This window comes from Protopterus annectens, chromosome 2.part0 (assembly GCF_019279795.1).
Source record: "Protopterus annectens isolate FY-2018-M chromosome 2.part0, PAN1.0, whole genome shotgun sequence".
Taxonomy (NCBI): Eukaryota; Metazoa; Chordata; order Ceratodontiformes; family Protopteridae; genus Protopterus; species Protopterus annectens.
In genome coordinates, this window is record NC_056728.1 from 49,072,793 (window position 1) to 49,091,966 (window position 19,174).

A 19,174-nucleotide genomic window follows, 5' to 3' on the forward strand; every position below is an offset into this window, starting at 1 on the left:
AGAAAAGGAAACTGCTATGGTAAGATGTTACACAACTGTACTTCTGACTATAAGGGGGCATATTGAACAGTTCCCACATTTACAAGTTCCTATAGCCTTAGTAATATTCATTAACATTTCTTTGTTTCCTTCTGTGATTCTTACTACGTAATCATTTGGATCTTTATCCCTTTTATAATAAAAGCTTGAATGTCTTGGAAGAATGTTTTTAGCTCTGAATCATCTTTCAAAATATCCATCTGTCTTTAGTATATTCCACAAATATATCTGTTAATACATTATATTCTGTAGCAAAGGAACACATCAGACTTTTGATATTCCTTATTTTTGACACATTCATCTTCTTTCCTTAAACTATCATTGTCATATAAAGCTGTATTCCAACTTTTTATATTAACTTTTGTATAAGAATATTTAACTATCTCAGTTTTATAACATGCACTTAAAAACTTATGAATAATCACATTAGCTTCTGTCAAAACATCCACTCTCACAAAAAAATGAAACCCTGTCTAAGTAGCTCTCCATCAGGGAGAGCTTCCATGACATGAGGTAGATGACAGTATATTGTATGTAACAAATAATAATTACTAGTTGAATTTCTGTATAACATACTCATAATCTTACATTTGTAAAGGCCAGATAATTAATAGCCTCATCTTGGACGTCAAAATCAAATTATAAGTCAAATCTATTTTCATTTAAATCAGATACAAACTTCTGTGCTTCTTTTTTTTAGCTCCTTTACCTAAAAAAGTAAATCATCAGTATATCTAAAATACGAAACAACTTGTCTGTTAAAACGTATGAGTATATATACATTCTTCCTCTACCAAAACTGATGAATAAATTAACATATAGTGGTATAAAATGCACCCCCATAGCATTACTGGGTATTTGCCTATATAGTTCTTCAGTGAAAAAAAGTGTAAAAATTCCACAAGTTCATTAATTCATTGAGCAAAGACATCATTCCCAATATATCTTCTCAAAGCTTCCAAAAATATATCCTTTATATCTGTATACAAACTATTAACATGTATATTAAACCAAAAATATTTTCTGTACTTTATACATACACTAATCTTTTTAAAAGTTGACTAGAACTCTTAAGGTCATTTCAGTGCGTAAGGGAATAATAAATTGCTAAACAGTACACTAACATTCTGTAAGTAACTATCATAAGCTGGCATGATTGGTTTGCCCGGGGGGGGGGGGGGGTTATTAACATCCTTATGAATTCTTGGATTACAGTAAAAATAAGGTAATTTTTTTTTTTTTAAACAGCCACTTAAATTTATCCTGAGTCAAACAACCTAGTTCCCTCGTGTACTAACTGTAATATTTCAATTGCTAGCAAGTAATGCCTCTTTCTGGACCTTTCATATGTCATCTTGTCAGTAGATGGATGTACATATTTCTTCATATTGCATATAATTAAATACTATTGCATTTTAACTTTTATCACTTGATGTAATTATATAAAAATGGCTACTTTGCATAGTTTTCATTGCTGCCCGTTGTTCCTTAGTTAAATTATACTTCATTTCTACACTTTTTCCAATCAGAATTTATAAGTAGAATGGTTCAAAAACTTTCAAAAGGCATTCATTCTTAAATCAGAAAAGGTATGAATTACTAATTCTCCATCACAGCCCCATAACAGGTACTGTTACTTGTTGGCCATCTTGAATGTGATCTCATTCACAAAGATAATTGTTTGTTCTGTACAATTTTTACATTCTTCATTTTTGCTCTGTCTTCACTGAAAAATGTTTTTACAGCTTTTCACATTTTGCATCTTTGCTGTCTGTTTTCTATAAAATAAAATACAGGTTTTATACAGCTGTCCACAGTAGCCACATGTCAAGATGTGAAGATCCCTGCAAGATTCGAATAGATTTTACTTGGTCATTGATGTACGGCTGGATATTCATGCCTCTGTTATGAAGTGCACTTTCTTCACCAATGACTTTGGGTTAGCTAGCCATGTTGTCTTTATCTGGAGATCCAGGGAAGTTGGTACAAGCAGCTACTTACAATAAAGCAGTTCTCAACCTACTGTCAGATGGTAGTGCTTTAAAAGGGAGTCCATCTAAGACTTGAATTTAGAAAGTTGGTCATAGCAACTCTGAGGGAGTTTTCAATGGAGGATCTAGAGGTCATGTGACATACTTGCAAAACTAGTTCAAAGCAAGTATTTGTGGTACATAAGAAAGGAGAGTGGGGTAGCGTTAGAGAGGAGAAATAAACTTTAGATGAGAAGTTGAGACTTTATCCAGGGGATGAATAAAAGTGAATGGTGAACAAAAGAAAGAGAACTCTTAAGCATAAACTAATGACATTAGAGAAGGAGATTCTTCATAGCAGTATGGAACATGCTAAACTATTTTAGTAAGCAAAAGGTGATCAGTGTGTCCAAAGTGCTTAACTTACAGGTGGAAAGAATAGAGGAATCAGGTGGTTATACCTGAGTTAGCCGCCTACTTCATACTTACTGATATTGAGAATGGGAAACTGGCAGACATTATGCACAAGTTCTACTATACACTATATGGGGATCAGAGACAGGCAGATATGTGGGAGGTGAGAATGTTTTTTTTGAATGGTCAAGACTGCCAGGATTACTTGAAGATACAAGACATCAGATTTAAAGGGGAACTATCAGATGAAGAAGTAATCTTGACTACTGGGCATTTAAAGAGATGGGACCCTTCCGGGTTCAGAAGATTGGTATTGATTTGCCATGTGTATCCAAGTAATTTAATAGGCTGCCTTACATCGAAGTGGGGAACAGAATTAGAAAATAGCTTGCTGATTTCTGTTTTGCTAAAGCTGGTAAACCTCAGGAGCCATAAAACTGTAGACCTATATCTTTAATGCCTGTAGATGAGACAAGTTTGCGCATAGGCAGCAATGGTATAGAGAGTTATGCTTAGCTGGTTCCTCCTGTTCATAAAGATTTTGTAAAGTGGGATAACCGTGAACGGCATTCGAAGATGAGCCTAGATGTGATAATGTTAGCACAGAGATGTGCAGATTATGTTTTGGCCACGTTTTTGCATATTGGAAGGAGTTTTGTAAAATTAGTTTTTATTTCAGGTGGTGTTAATGTAGTTCAGATTTCCAAAGGGGGTTGATCTCTTGGTTTCATCTGCTGTGTGCTAATCCAAAGGCATCAGTACTGGTAATTCAGTATATTTTATAGCCATTTTATTTGAAGCATGGAACAAGGCAAGAGTACCCGTTATCACCTTCATTGCTTTGTTGGCCAGTGAGCCTTTGGCAGTATCTCTTCATCTGTACAGAAAATTATTTGATGTTATACTAGTGGCCAAGGAGTTGTAATTATGTATGGAAGACTGTTAGTCAGGTGTCGGCCAGAGTTTACTTTAGGTTTTGGAACAGTTTCTTGGTATGTCCCATGGAGTCTAGATGTAGTCAGTAAACATGTATAAATCCAAAGTAATGCCAACGAACTGTGGGATTGAGGGCTTTTGCCTTCCTGGGAATCCCTAGCTCCCGCAACTGCGGAAAAATTAGCTGATTGTGCAGGTAGAGGAGTAACTGGGACAGAGATGAAAAAAATAATAAAATAATAGAATACCACATGGGTTGCTTCTGAATCCAACACAAACTGTATTTATTTCAGATGTATATGAGAGAAAAGTATTAGCCTGTTTGCTGACACCACAAAGTTAGATGCAGCAACGAAAGATGGTAAAACAGTCTAAGAAAGGATTTGGAAAAGCTGACTAAGTGGGCATAAAAATGGTAGTTGAAGTTCATTGCAGGTAAATAACTCATTTGTAAGGTTTCAGATGGGGGAGTGGAACTTATGGCAGTACTGCACGAAAAAGGTCAGAGAATGTTAATCATAAATGGTCTGGACCTTCAGAAGCAGAGTGAGAAAGCAGTGGAGGCAGCAGACAGAATGCTTGGGTGTGTCTTCTTTAAGATAAACTCCGAAAGCAAAAAGTAATACTTCTGCTCTTCCTGGCCCTGGTCGGTCCACACTATGAATCTTTTGTGCAGTTCTAGAAGTCAGAGAGAGAGAGAGAGAGAGAGACTTGATACTGCTGAAAGAAGTCCAGAAGAAAGATAAACATATTTGAGATGGTGTGGAAAAGTTATGGCCAAAGACTAGGAGAGTTAAAAATCATACTAAAGATTCAAAGAGACACAGGGACATGATCTAGATATAGAAGATTATGTCAGGGAAGTATAAAGCAGTCATTCTGAACAGGAACAACAGAGGGAGATGAGAAAGCAACAGGGTACAGACTGTATGGAAGAACTTCATCCTGGATCTGTAAAACTACTACGTTGTGGTGAGGCTTATGGACTTCTAATTTCCACATGCTATGACCTCCTTCCCCTCCATTTTTTTCTCCGTTTTGATGAATATTACTAAGGCCTTGACCATTTCTCCCTACGTCACCTTCAGCCTGTCCTGCCCCTATACTTGTACCTCAGCTATTTCCCTATTTGCTTTTTTACCTGCCATACAACCCCTCATGCTTATGACTTTTGACTTGCAGATAGTCCAGTGTTACATTCTTCTCACTGTTCTCTCCCACTTTATTTCCAACTCTACATGCTCATGATTCAAGAAATGTTTTGCTTTGTTTGTGCCTTGCTTGTCTGTTCTGTATCCTTCCTTACAGCACACACTTCTAATGTAAGTAAACTCGTTTTTTTCTCTGTACAGTTTCCAGCCATTCTGACTTTATCCACTTAACCACTACCTAACTACACTGGACATAAAGCTTCCTGGTCCCATATATCCTATAAAACTGGATTTTCCTTTGTGTTGAAATCCCCTCACATCACCCCTGTTTTACACCTGTTCATCACTGCCAGATTCTTGAAAGTTTCCTCCTATATCTCTGTCGTTTCTTCACTGGGACCATACACAGAACCAACTACTATTACCTCCCCCATCACACATTCCATTAATGCTCGTAATGCCCCCCTGATCCTTTATACCTTTCTGTTATTCACCATTGCACCACCTCCTATCATAACCAGTACTCCTATTCCCCTCCACTCTAACATAATCTTCCTCCAGATTCATAAAACCTTTCCTTCTTAATTTCTCTGCTTTTCTTCTATTCAGATCTGTCTTCCAAGAGGGTTCATCTCTGCCTTCTCCTTTCTAACAGTTACTAATATCCTTCCCTCACAGTTGGGATGTTCATCCCTCCAACCTTCTCTGTCATGAACTGAATATCCCACCCCCCATTCCACCACCTTATCTCTTCCCTACTGAGTAAAATGCCTGTTTGTTATGCCCTTTTCAGCCTGTAGTTGCCCCTCTGGAGCTGAGCTTGGATGACCATAGGTATTTATCAGTGCCCGTGCCCTCCACCCATCTCGCAGATTACCCTAGACACCTTCATTCACCAACAACCACTTTCGTGAACCACCTGGTTCCTAGCCCAACCATGTGTGCACATGCTCTCTGAGCTCTGTAACTGTGAGTGATGTGGTTCCTGTCATATGAATCTGAATTGATTTCTAGAAATCAGCCAGGAAAAATACTCAACTGGAAGTGCATTTTCTAAAGTAAATTGTAACGTATATGAAGAAGGTCTTCTGCATTTGTTTTCTTACACATTGCACAGCTGTGCAATCCCAGCACTATATCAGTCTTGCTAAAGTATTTTATCTGTGCAAGCAGATAGGCAATATACAATAGTCAGCCAGAATATATTATTATTTCAAGAAAATGTAAAATTTTAGTGTAAAATCTGTTGATCATGCATCATGACTGGAATATCTTGTGGACTGCTTACCTTTCAGTGTACTCTATTCCATGTTTATTACACTGTGTGTGTGTGTGTGTATGTGTGTGTGTGTGTGTGTGTGTGTGTGTGTGTGTGTGTGTGTGTGTGTGTGTGTGTGTGTGTGTGTGTGTGTATGTGTGTGTGCGTGCTCACACATGCGTGTGTGGGCACACGTATGCCCTTGTGATTTTCATAAACAAGATAATGAGGTACAGCTGAGATCTGGAGAGTATACCATTTGGAGATGGGAAGATTGCATTCTTGTTGCTTGCAGAAAATGCTGTCCTGTTAGGATCATAAGGCTTTGAGCTCCAACGTGGACTGGAGTAGGTTACTGCTAGGTGAAAAGTAGCAGGAATGAAAATCTGAACGTCCAAATCAGAGAGCATGGTACTCTTTTAGCAAAGTGTAGACTGCACTGTGCTGATAAGAGGGGAAAACATTACCTGTCTACAGGAGTTTTAAGTATCTTGATCTTGTTTACAGGGAAGATGATTAGGAAATGGACGAGTGGATGGGTGAAATAGCAGAAGTACTGCAGATGATGTTTGGGACTGTGGTGCTGAAGCAAGAAATAAATCATAGGATGAAGCTCTCCATTTACCCATCAGTTTGTCACCAGCCTTACCTTTGATCAAGTGCACTCGAGAGTGACTGAAGGGATGTGATTGTGTCAGACTTTGTGAAACTTTCATTATATTTTTTATAAAATATGCAGGAGAAAAAAATGTACTAAGCAGAGTTAAATGCAGTTATTTTTCAAGAAAAAATAAGTAAAGGTTGCACAAAGTCTGTAATTGCTATTTCCAGTGAATCTCGCAGCATGTAAAGCGTGTAAACTGTTTAAACTGAGAGCAAACTCCTATTAAGCCATGAGTTTGGATTCCACAACATTGAATAAGAATTGTGTTTGTAAAGTGTATTACAGACTTGAATTGATTTCAAAGCAAATGGAGCAAAAATTTTTAAGTTCCTTTCAGAGGCTCAGGCCATATGCAGACTGCAGTTCCTATATAACCTCCTATAGAACTGTGTGACTGTGCCAACACTAAGCTTACATTTAAAATACAAGTCAAACAGAAATGTCAGAAATTGTGACATGTTTGGCATCAAGTGTTGATTGGCATTTGTTTCCCTTCTGGGAAATGCAGTGGACTACTTGAACTGAGAGGATATGTCTGGCATTTGTCTGCAAGTCTTCTACATATGCTAAGTGCTCTTAAAAGTCAGAGGTAAAAAAGGGTTTGGTAATTCTTCAGCTAGTGATAATAGCTGGGGATTTCTAATTGCCATTTGCCTTTTTAAACCATTTATTTTGTGTTTCACTGTACAAGCGTATATGTGCTTATATATTTCAACTTCCTAATTCCAATAATTTTACCATTCAGTTTCAAAAGCTTGCAGCTGATGAGTTATTTGTTAGTTTAAGGGTATTTGTTAGTGACTTTATTATTTTTGCCTTTTGGAGTGTGACTGCTTTAGTCAGAACTACCAGTTATGTTATGATGTTATAGTTGGTTTATTTAAAGAGTGGACAATGATTATTTTCAAAAGGTATTTGAGTAGTCTAGTGATGGTAGTGAATTACCATATATGCAGGATATTGGAACTAGGAAGGTATCCTTAGCCCTCCTGGGAAACTCATGTAAGTGTGTGTGTGTGTGTGTGTGTGTGTGTGTGTGTGTGTGTGTGTGTGTGTGTGTGTGTGTGTATATGTATATATATATATATAAAAAACATATCTTGACCGCATTTCACTTACTGTAAGATAGTCCTGTAAGCCATGAGGTGAGAACAAGGTAGATGAAATCCTGGAAAATTAGTTGTTATAACTGTGCTGCACAGCTGTTCAGTGTAAACCTTGTTTGCGTGTAGCAGCTGGTGTTCATAACCCAAGGTAAGTGCATTTGCTGTACATGCTTTAGGCCGACTTCTTCACATGGTCAGCAGTGCAGGTCATGAAACTGTAGTACTTGGCTATGACATATAAATCAATTCCAGTAGTGCAGAACATGGAACTGTACTCCTGGCAAGGATAGTGATCACTGGGTAGAAGTAGCAGAATTGAGGTTACTCTGCTGCTTAGCCAGGCTCACTGTGTACAGTAATGTGTGGAACTCAGCTCTCTGAGATGATCTTTGTGTACAGCCTCTGATCGTTTGGCTTGAGACGAATCAGTTTGAGAAGGTTAGGGTAGTCTGAGAAAAGTGCCAAATGTTTTTTTCCTACAGGGGTGTATCAGGTACAGCCCACTGGGAAGTGGTTCTGTGGCAGACCCAGGAAACATTGAAGAAGTTATCTATGAGGATGCCTGGAGATCTTGCAGGATGAGCTAGAGATTGCTGCTCAGGATAAGGAATTATGGGCTGTCGTGCTCAGCTTGTTGCAGCTGTGACCATTTCTAGGGCAGGTGGTTTAAAAGATGGCTGGATAGATACAATGTGTACTTCAGTGTCACTTGCTAGTTCCATGATCTGTGCTCATTATTAATTACTGTTAATGCAAATGGCAGTTTGATGCTTTCTGCACTCAGCAGAACAAAACATGTCAGCTGCAATAAGAGACCTGATGCAATTTATTATTTTCAACTTGTGTCTCACTTTGCAGGTCATTGAAGGCAAACTTGCACCGTATCTGATGAAAATTGTGAAGTTCGCTAGTTCTCACGTCTATAGTTGTGGTCTTTGTCATCAGAAAGGCTTCATCTGTGAGATCTGCACTAGCAGACAAATCATTTATCCCTTTGAGGACACTGCCACGAAGCGGTAAGTACTTTATTCAGGTCCACAGGGAAACATCCATAAATAAAATGCTAAATAGAGTCGATTGAATTCAGGCAGTCAGCGGTTTGTTGAAATCAGGTTTACTGCATTTCTGTTGTATGTTTTTGCAGATAGATAAAAAATACCAACTGCTTGGAGGACAAACTCATAGAAGGAGGCAAACCCTTTCCCCTGCAAAAAACAACACCCTTTAGTAATGCATTAGTCACAATTTTAATAACGTGCTGGTTCATTGAGTTAATTTTAATTAACTGTGATTCAGCAATTTGTGCTTTAGTCAGTCATCATGCACCCTTTACTTCTTTAACACTATGGGTGCTGATTTCTTGAGTTCCATAAGGAAAACTGGAGAGCTGTAGTCTGTCTTCTTTGTAATGATTCCCAGGCTTTGTTCTTATCAGGTTTGTGCAAAGATACATCAGCATTTCCTGGACAGTAGTTTTATATGATGCAAGTAGAGATAAACCATAAAACTGTATCAGGCAATTGAGTCTCATAAACCCATGACAAAAATTAGCTTACAGAATATTTTTAAAACTTTGGAAACATTTTATTCTGTTTCATTCACAGGGGATATGCAGTGAGTATGCTCATTTACAGCAGTGCTGTTTTCTTAAACGTAAGCACTGTGCAGGAAGCTGAAGGAGTAATGCATACAAAGTGTCTGCTTGTGCATATGCACATATATGTATGTATATATACATGTGTGTGTGTTTGTGTGTGTATATATATATATATATATATGTACACACATACATACATGCTGGGATTCTGCATTATACTTTGCAGTAAATATTTCCCACTAGACAAAGTAGGTAAAGGAATAGTAATTTTAGGTTAGGAGTTGGGCTGAGCTTTAAGGGAGAAATGGAGCCAATGTGAGGGTCAAGTTCACCTGCAATTTCAGTATTCCTTGAAAATGCTAAATCAGAGATCCTGTTTGTAGCATGCCCCCTCCAGTACCTCCCTCACCCCTAATAGCTGTTACTTACTGAATTTGATGATTCAGTCATTTGTATTTTCCCTCAGCCCTACTTGTGTACTGCACCTATTTATTATCTACAACAGTGTGTATTCCTGGGCCTCTTATACGGTTGACGGACATATCTGTTATCAAGCTGTACTGCCATTTTTTGCAAGCTCATTAAGTGCCTGAGAATGAACAAAGTGCATGCTGGATATATTGTTAAGAACAATAAATTAAAATACTGCGTTTCTTATTGTGCATGCATGCCTCCTATCAGGGGTTTGTTGTGTCAGCTTCTGGATTATGACTACCTGTATTATGTATTTTGCTAGTAGAAGTCCACTATACAGTCAAAATGGTAGAAAAAGCATTTATCTGGTCAGTACATTTAGGTCTGGTAGTTGATTTGGGCAGTCAGTTTATATTACACTAATTTCAAAACTTATAGTCCTGCTGAATGCTTTTCTTTTGTACTGTAAGGATGCCTCAGGTTGTTTGTCATCAAAATGTCCTTGTAAAAGATGTCATTACCCAATGGGTGGCGAACTGTACCTCTCTTGTTGAGAGAACATTTACTTACAGTATCTTAACTCGTTCACACAGTACACATTGTATTGCATTTAGATTCAGGCCTGCAGCAGTAATTGTATGGGCTGCCTTGTCCCTTTAAAGATTTCAGTGCTTGACATTCTCTGCACACATGGTGCTATTTATTAGCATGTAGCCTAATTGCATATTGAATTTGTAGTGTTTAGTGCCAAGATTAAGCAGTGTAAATGAGAGAAAATGATTTAAGTTAAACTAAGGAACAAGCTACTTTACTTCTGTAATGTAAAATATTTTCCTCACGTTTAAAAGTTACTCTAACTTGCAACTCTATGAAATTACAATCCAGCCAGCCATGTCTCAGGAATTGTGATATCTCATTAACTGAGAGCTGTGAGTTGTTGAGTTGGATTGCAACAAGAGCACCATTCACAATTCATCATTCTCTTTTTTTTTCACAGCAGTCTTCAGGAGTGAACAGTGCTGGTATATGCTGTGACATTGTGCGCCAACTACTTCAGCCCACCTAGCCCCTGTGCCCCTCATATCTTTTCTGCTGCTTACATAGGTTACCTATCATTTCTCATACACACTTTATGCCCTGAGCAGATATTTGAAGTATCTGAAATGCCACTCAATTACAAATCATGATCTAGTCCCACATAGCTTTGGTAAAATGCACGACTTGAAGCACTGCTTTGAGTGACAGTAGTTTTAAATCACCCAGATATGTAGGTCAGAGAGAAACTTCTGGTGTATCTCATTGCAAGGAGCATGGCAGTGGTCAGTAGGTCCTCTTGTAGCAACTGACAGGAAGGTGCCACATGCAGTCTCAGGTCCAAGTCAAAGAATTGTCACGAGGACTTCAAGCTACCAAAAAAAAAAAAAAAACACTAAGCAGAAGGTGATAGCACTTCCTGCATTCCACAGTACACCACCTGTCATTCGTTCAGATCCACAGACAACTCTGGGGGAGTATCTGTATTTATCTGTAGTTTCATTGTATCTTGACTGATTTCACAAGATACATATCTGGAACTGGTTACAGTCATAGTTATACATGATAAAATTAATTGCCACATAAATGCCAATTTTAGATCCCTATCTATGACTCCATCTAAGCATGCAGAATATCTTAACCAGTTAGAAAAATTAGCAGTTGAATTTAACACCTGTCTTACGGGTGAATTTAACTATCAACACATAAACTGGCAAACATTTGCATCCAACAACAAGTATGCCTAGAGATGTCTGGACTTTGTAAGTGCCAACGCACTTGAGCAAATTGTCCCCTTACCTCTCACAAACATTTCTCCCAATGGCACCAACCGACTTGTTAAACCCTGATGATTGCAAACTTGGGGATGTTTATCAAATCTAACCATCTTATTGTCATCTTCTCTATGAAAGTTTGTATTGTAGCCCCTGATAACTGCTCTGTATTCAGGGATTAATCCAAGACCAATTACTGTTTACTGATCTTATTTGCAGTCACAAATTGCATTGGTCCTCAACAAATTTTGAAACTGAGGCTGCTGGCTCTGCTCTAAATTTTAATCCCTCTGGGATAGATGCATTGAGGCATCCATACCTGTCCAGACCGAGCACAATGGCAAGTTTAGAACTAAACCCATATGGCGGAAATACAGCTTAATAAAAAGTTCCTGGCCATTGTTAAAAATCTCTATTTCATCATTATTAAAAAGGATTTAAAACTGCTTAGCAAGTCGCTCAAACTTACCATTAGGAAATATAAGGCCGACTATGAACTTAGAATTGCAGCTAATTCCATTTGGCTGTGGTAAGAAGATTAGAAGTAACTTACAATCCTGTACTGAATTTACCTCAAATAGTGCTTTCTACTGTGACCCCAAGGCCATTGTAAACATTCTTGCAGACAAATTCTCTTCCACTTTCTTTCCACCAACCCTCCACTCTCTCCCACTCCATTCCCCCTCCTCAGATCAGTTTGGACCAAATCCTTTGGCACTGTCCAAAATTAAAAACACTACTTCCATGGGGCCTGCTGAGAGTGTAAATTCCCACTTAAATAACCCATTCCAACTCTTCAACCTGAATCTGTCTACTGGTTAGGCCCCTGAGGAGTCGAGAATGACAGTTTTGGTGCATTTGAATAAAGGTGGTCCCTCTGCCGACCCTGGGAATTATATGCCTGTTAGTCATCATCTACCACCCTTTTCCCATCTTCTACATGGGATTGGGGTGTCATGTCAGCTGTCAACATTTCTCTCTATTCAGTGCCACTTTCCTGCCTTTTTTGACACTCATGCCTGACTGTCGTAGGTCTTCTCTCCTGCAATCCATCCACCTCTTTGCTGAATAATGTTGTTTCTTCTTGCCTTTTTCCTGTCTGTCCCAAATCATCTTCACCAGATTGTCATCATCTTTTCTGCACATGTGCCCATACCCCGTAATCTGTTCTCTTTAACCTTTTCTGCAGTTCAAGCTACTTTGGCTTCTGCTCTGATGTCCTAATTTCTTTGTCTGCCCCACAGTGTACATCCTACCACCGCTCTCAGGCACTTCACCTCTATCACCTCTAGCTTCCTCATCTGCTCTGCTTTTACTGTCCAGGTTTCTGTGCCATACAATGATGCTGGTCACACCACTGTTTTGTATACCTTACTCTTCAGCTTCTTTGGCATTCTTCATATACTACACCTTGACACTCTGTGCCAGTTGGCTGGAGCCCCTCTGATTCTACCTTTGACCTCCTCATTCAGACGTCCCTTGTCCTCAACCACCTGTCCGAGATACTTGAAGCTGTTAACCTGTTCCACTGTTTTCCTTCTAATTCCCCCATTAGCTGCCATTACAACTGTCTTATCTGTACTCCGTTTCTTCTCACATGCCTGCAGTTTTGCATTCCATTTCCCTATCCCTCTAGTTCTTGTTCAGAGTCTGTAATTCCACATCATCTGCATACAGCAACTATGTTGATATGTTGCCTCCAACATGTTTGTTAATGTAGCCCATCACCAATATGAACAGCAGTGGTCTCAGAGCTGATCCTGGCGCATACACACTCCCACTGGGAAACCCCTCTGTGAGACCAAACACTGTTTGTGCTTGAGTCATTGTACATAGTCTGCACTAATTCTACCAGTGTTTCTGGGACTTTGAACCACAACAGGACTGCCCAATCAACTTTCTTGGGATCTTGTCATTTGCTTTCTCCAAGTCTAGAAATACCCATTTGGACTTTTTCCTCACCTCTAGCTTCATCTTAACTATCTGTCTTACTGCAAACCTCAGATCAGTTGTGCTGCATCCTGACTGATCTGCATCCGAACTGCTCAGCTCTCATCTTACTTTCTGCTACTCTGCGTATTCATTTATCAGTCACACTCTCCAGAAATTTCATGCAGCATAACTGGAGTTTGGTACCTCTGTATTGCCCACAGTTGTGAATGTCTCCTTTGTTCTTGAATACTGGCACTAGTATGCTTATTATCCAGTCATCTGGGGGTATGCCTCTCTCCTGACACTGCTAAAAGTACCCTCAGGAGCCATTTCTCCCATATGTTACCCAGTATCTTTATCATATCTGCTGCTTCCCCTGACTTTATTTTTCTTAGTGATGATCTATTTCTTCTAGGGTGGAGTCCTGCCCTTCTCTCATTGCAGATTGTGTCTGGAGCAGTACAGCTTCTGCAGGGTTTTCTTCATTCTGAAGCTGCTGCTAGTCCTCCTTCCATCTGCTTTTGATGTCCTGTGGACTCGTAGGAAGGTTGTTGCTGGCATCCCTTATTAAGGGTGTTGGACTGTCTTCCTTATCATTCTGTCTTTGCCTTGCAACCTGATATAGTTTCTTTGTGCCATCTACTGACTTACTTTCCAGATGATAGTACCTATGATGCCTTGTTCTTTGCTATTGCAACTGCTGTCTTAGCCACTCAGTATTCCTTCCTAGCCTAGTCCATCTTTTAAGTGCTTTCATCTAACAGACTTCTTTGGAACTGAGTAAAACACATAATATACTAAATTTAAGTAAAATAAACATGATCATGTAATTAAAATTGTCCAATCAAAGTCAAAGATTAAAGAATCAATTAGCACTCATGTTTTCCATATATATTTTATGTTTAACTTATTTAATTCAGGAAAGAAATTTGCCCCAATCTAAGTTGCCATTTTAATTCAGCATCTTCTAGCAAATTTCCAAAATCCCTGCCCCACTGAATTTCCAGCCACCTCTTCTAGTACACTAAAACAAAATGTATGAAAATGTTCAAACACCATTTTGAATGCTTAAAAACGGGTATTATTTTAATTCTTAGCCTTGATCACATAAACATGTTCATTAAAACATTTGCTGCACTTACATGTAGTTTTGCCAGTGTAAAATGAATTACACGATGTACACATATTATAACATATAATCACGGAGCTGTTGCAGTCAAGTTTGCCTTTGACTACAGTCCTAGCTAAAAGTGCCAACATAAAAAAATTGTCCATCAGTGCATATAGTTGCACCGTTTACAGAATCCACAGCTATATGCACCACGTGGCTTCTGCCTGTTAGGGCCAGAAGTAACACTGTATGTTGTCTCATGGTATAATTTCAAAATTTACTTCCTTTTTTCCAAAATAACAGAGGAGCATTTCCTACATTTTTACCAAATCTGAATTACCTAAAACCACTTTCCAGTTGGTCTAAACCTTGGCTCTAGATGAGTGCCATTTTACAGTTATTAGTTAAAATATATGTTTATTGTCACTATTCACACCATAGGTTAAAGAAAATGCCTTTACAAAATCTGAACTCCAAATACTGTTGTTCATAATTCTTCTATCCAAGATAATATACCACTCATATCAGGAAGGATACTAGTGTACAGAAAAGGACTCCATTTTATCTCTCTGTTATTGTCTACATCAAAAGCAGTGTTTACTACCATGCCTTTGCTATAACCTCTTTCAACAAATAAATTTATTTAATTGTCAAGTTCCTTGTTGAGGATATCCTTATCGAAGATTAGTGTGGATAATGTAATTACTTGCTCTGTAATAACATTTTTCCTTTATATAAAAGGAGTACAGTTGAGGCATGAGCATAATTTGTGAAGGTCGGTTTACTATATACTGTTGAACAAACATTTTTTGAATCTTTATTAAACCAAACCTCAATATCTAAAATATTCAATCTTGTATTATTAAATTTAAAAGAAAAAAATTAGAAAACTTGTAATAAAGTTTTATTTCATGGCTGTTTTATTTACTATTTTTCTTAATTAATGGGAGCATCCAAGATGTTACTGGCTTGCAGAATGAACTGCAAAAGAGTACCAATTTTCTAAATGAAGAAAACGTAGAAGAAAGTAGAAAAAGGGTAGTGCAACGAAATAACAGCAGAAGAATGTATAGTATGCAAGGGAGAGTGTATAAACAGGACAAACAAAGATTATGCTTTGTGACTAAATATACAGTGTTTACAGAAGTTTTAGTAAGTCCGGCAAAATATCATTGGAGTATTTTAGAAAAAAATAAATTTCTTAATATAAAAGCAAATGAGCATCCTATGTTTTCCTATTTGAAAGGTAGAAGTATGAGACTTTTTGGTACATGGCAAAGTACCAGCTTGCCTGTAAGTTATAGGAGTATTGAGGTAGATGCAACAGGCACTTTCCCTTGTGGAAAGTGTAGCTGTTGCCAGTATATTGTAAAATGTTTTGACAAAATTAATGAAAAAAATTTTATATGAAAAGGAAGGTTTACCTGTGACAGTATAGGCATAGTTTATGGTTTGAAATGTCCCTGTGGTAAGGTATACATAGGGGAAAGTAAGAGAAGATGTTATGTTGTCCTATCTCGCCTTCATTCTTACAATGATGGGTTTAGAGCCGATCCTCGGCTCCGACTCAACTGAATACACAGCTGAAAGACTCAAACTTGGCTCGTGGCAAGTAGGTATCCCATGATGCAGTGGTGTAACTCCCCAGATCTCGTTTGCCTCTTTACGAGGTTGGATGCACTTTTCTTGGCCGTGGCTAAGTTGCGATTTTTTTCTACTTAACACATTCATTAGACCTTTTTCTCATTGTATATTATAGTGGGTGTTTTCTTCTAGCATTGTCGTTTGCATAGTTAGCCTTTGAGTTAGTATAACTAGATATTTATAGATATTATTCCTGTTTGGTGCTTCTTTTGGCCGTCATTTTCATATGCCTTGCTGTATCCCTTGAAGTGGTTTTGTTGTGTTTTTTCATATAGCTTGATAGTAGCTCATTTAACTTAGAGAGCTCTTTGCCGGTTTTAGTTAAAGGGCTTGTAGTTGGTGTGTTGTTTTTCTGGGATTTATGGACGTTTTACTTAAAGGCCCTATTATCTTTGTCTAACTGCTCAGTATTTCCTGTTCTAATTTGTTATATATTAGCAGATGTTTTTTGTGTTTCACTGTTGCGGTCATCACATTTGGGTTATCTGCTTGCAGGTAGCCCGCAGTCTGCCCGAATACTAGAGTCTTGGGATTTCTGCTTCGGATGCTGTCACCTATTCCATGACGTCAGGACGTCATGGGTATAAAACATGCAGCCAGCGCCATTACATCAGTCTTTCTTGCCATGCAGTGCCCAAAGCAGAAGCAGTTTGCAAGTGCCGGTCGGCCAACTCCTGAAATTTTCGTTTTTCAAGTTTCAGAACTGAAGTCTTCGAAAAGATAAGTACCCCATTGGGGATCCTTTTTTCTTGCTCTAAATTGATGTCAGAAAAAGTTAATAATTGTCTTGCCTGTGGAAAGCAAATACCTCACAGAGATTTCCATTCTTACTGCATCATCTGTTTAGGCCCAGACCACGATGTTCCTCACTGTCGGTTCTGTGCCTTGTTCAGAGCCCAAACTATTCGTCATTGGGCTGTTTTTGTCTCTAAATTCTTTTGCTCTCGTTCTCCGTTTTCCAAAATGGCTTCGATAAGTCATCCGTCTACCGATCTTCTGAAAAAACGTAAGGATAAAGACAGAGGCAGACCGCATAGGCCGGTACTCAGTGAGGCGCCTTCCCAGGCCCTGATACCCACTTTTACAGATTCGCAGGCCTCTGCTGAGACCCTTTTGGAGTCTGGTATGCCGCGAGTTGCTTCTTTGACTATGGAACCTATGGATGTCTCTACCTTGGATGGGTCCAGAGCCGCTGTGCAGGCACCGGCTTCTGAGGGTGTATTCCAACCTTCTGATGGTTGTATGAAACCGACATCTTTGTTTCTAACTAAAACTACCGAGTTTCTCAGGCCCAGAGTTCGCACTTCGCCTAGAAAACCGATGACCAAAGCACATGCTCTAGCTCCTATATCACGGAAACAAATGCTTAGAATAGCTGAAGACCTTATAATTTTAATTAAGGGAAGACAGCCTTCCCCCTCTGTAAGACAACGAATTGATTTTCCTTCTGATTCTACAGACCGTGAGCCTGATGACTCTGATCCCTCTGATTACCAGGACATTCCCTTATTTTCCTATGAGGATTCAGATGCAGAGAATTGCATCCCCTCTGCCTCCCCTCCAGAGGACTTTTCTTTTGGTGAAACCTTGCATACCTTAAGAGAGCATTTCCGCTGGGAATGCCAGGACTACACACAGTCCAAAAAGAGACTCAGAGAATTTTTAGACTTGCCTCAGCACAGGCCTCTAGCTATACCCCCTGTTCTGGACATTGTAGATGATGTCTTCTTGGAATCCAGCAATACCCCCGATACCTTGCCTCAAGCGGCCAGGAAACCTGACAGGTACTACAGAGTACCTGACTCCCACAAGTTTCTCTTTAAGAATCCCTCTGCGGATCCAGAAACCATTTCCCAGGGACCTAAAGGCATTAGGGCTACAAGAGCCAAAAGCCCTACCCCTTCGACAGGGACTCTAGTGCTTTAGACAGATGGGGTAAGAAGATATACACCTCTGCTACTCTGGCCATCAGGGCTTTAAATTGCCAGTTTCATATCTTAAAGTATCAGCAACATATTATGGAGCTAATTAAACAGAAAATTATGTTAATTCCTGATTGTGCAGAACGTAAAGATTTACAATAGTTAATGCATTCTGCTAACCAAGTTGGAAAACATGCTTTGCAATGTGGTTTTGATGCCTTAGAAGCATATTGCAGGGCTGCTGTCACTGGGTCTGTTCTTAGAAGGCATACTTGGCTTAAGGAACTTATCTTGCCAGACTATGTCAAAGCAAAATTACTAGATGCACCACTAAATCAAGAACGCCTCTTTGGCAATAAAGCAGAAGAAGTCCTCAAAAAGATGGAGGAAAAAGCTAAATCTATGCAAACTGTTAAGTATTTCCTACAGATACAGCCACCTACATTTAGTAGGAATTGGCCTTCTAAAAACTGGTCCTTTCCAGTCCCTCCCAGACCTTCTCAGTCCTAACCCAGGGGCAGCATACCACCGCGATTACAATCTCAGGGTATGCACAGATCTAAGCAATGGAGTGCTCCCACTTCTTTTACAGGGAGTAGTAAGCCAACATCCTATGATGAAATCTTACACTGACTGACCCTTAATTCTTCCAAGCCTTGTCCAAGTACTTGCACCCTTAGGAGGAAAACGTGCCCTATATGCAGAAAACTGGGAGTACATCACCCAGGACAGATGGGTCTTGAACATGATATCCCTGGGCTACAGATTCTACTTCAACTCACTGCCAACCCCAAGCTGATGGCCAGACCTCCCCCCACACCACTGGGCAGAGGCCCAAAAGCAAGTACTTTCTCTTCGCAGTATCAAGACTATTTGACCTGTCCCAGCAGAGCATAGGGGACAAGGTTTTTACTCCAGACTGTTTCAGGTACCCAGGAAAGAAAACTCTTTGCGCCCTCTCCTGGATCTGTCTGTTCTCAACCCCTTCTTGGTGGTTCCAAGGTGCAAGATGCTTACTAGACTTTTTTTTTTTATCTGCACATCCCCATAACGGAATCTTGCAGGAAATACCTACATGTCACAGCGGGCTCTATGCATTATCAGTTCTCTGCACTTCCCTTTGGCTTATCTACTGCACCCAGGGTTCACAAAATGCCTAGCTCCAGCCTTTGCATATTGCAGGCAGAGAAAATCCTAATTTACACATA

The 19,174-nt window shown here is 39.2% G+C and overlaps 1 protein-coding gene across 3 annotated transcripts in view; it reads left to right on the forward strand.

The window, feature by feature from the left end:
* The window catches only part of PLEKHM3 (pleckstrin homology domain containing M3), a 1,264,948-nt gene that overhangs the window by 1,040,872 nt on the left and 204,902 nt on the right, over window positions 1-19,174 (forward strand). For all 3 annotated transcript variants that reach the window (XM_044060533.1, XM_044060535.1, XM_044060536.1), the window contains exon 7: window positions 8,397-8,554. In XM_044060533.1, coding sequence (XP_043916468.1) covers window positions 8,397-8,554 — 158 coding nt within the window. The remainder of the gene's footprint in view (window positions 1-8,396; window positions 8,555-19,174) is intronic.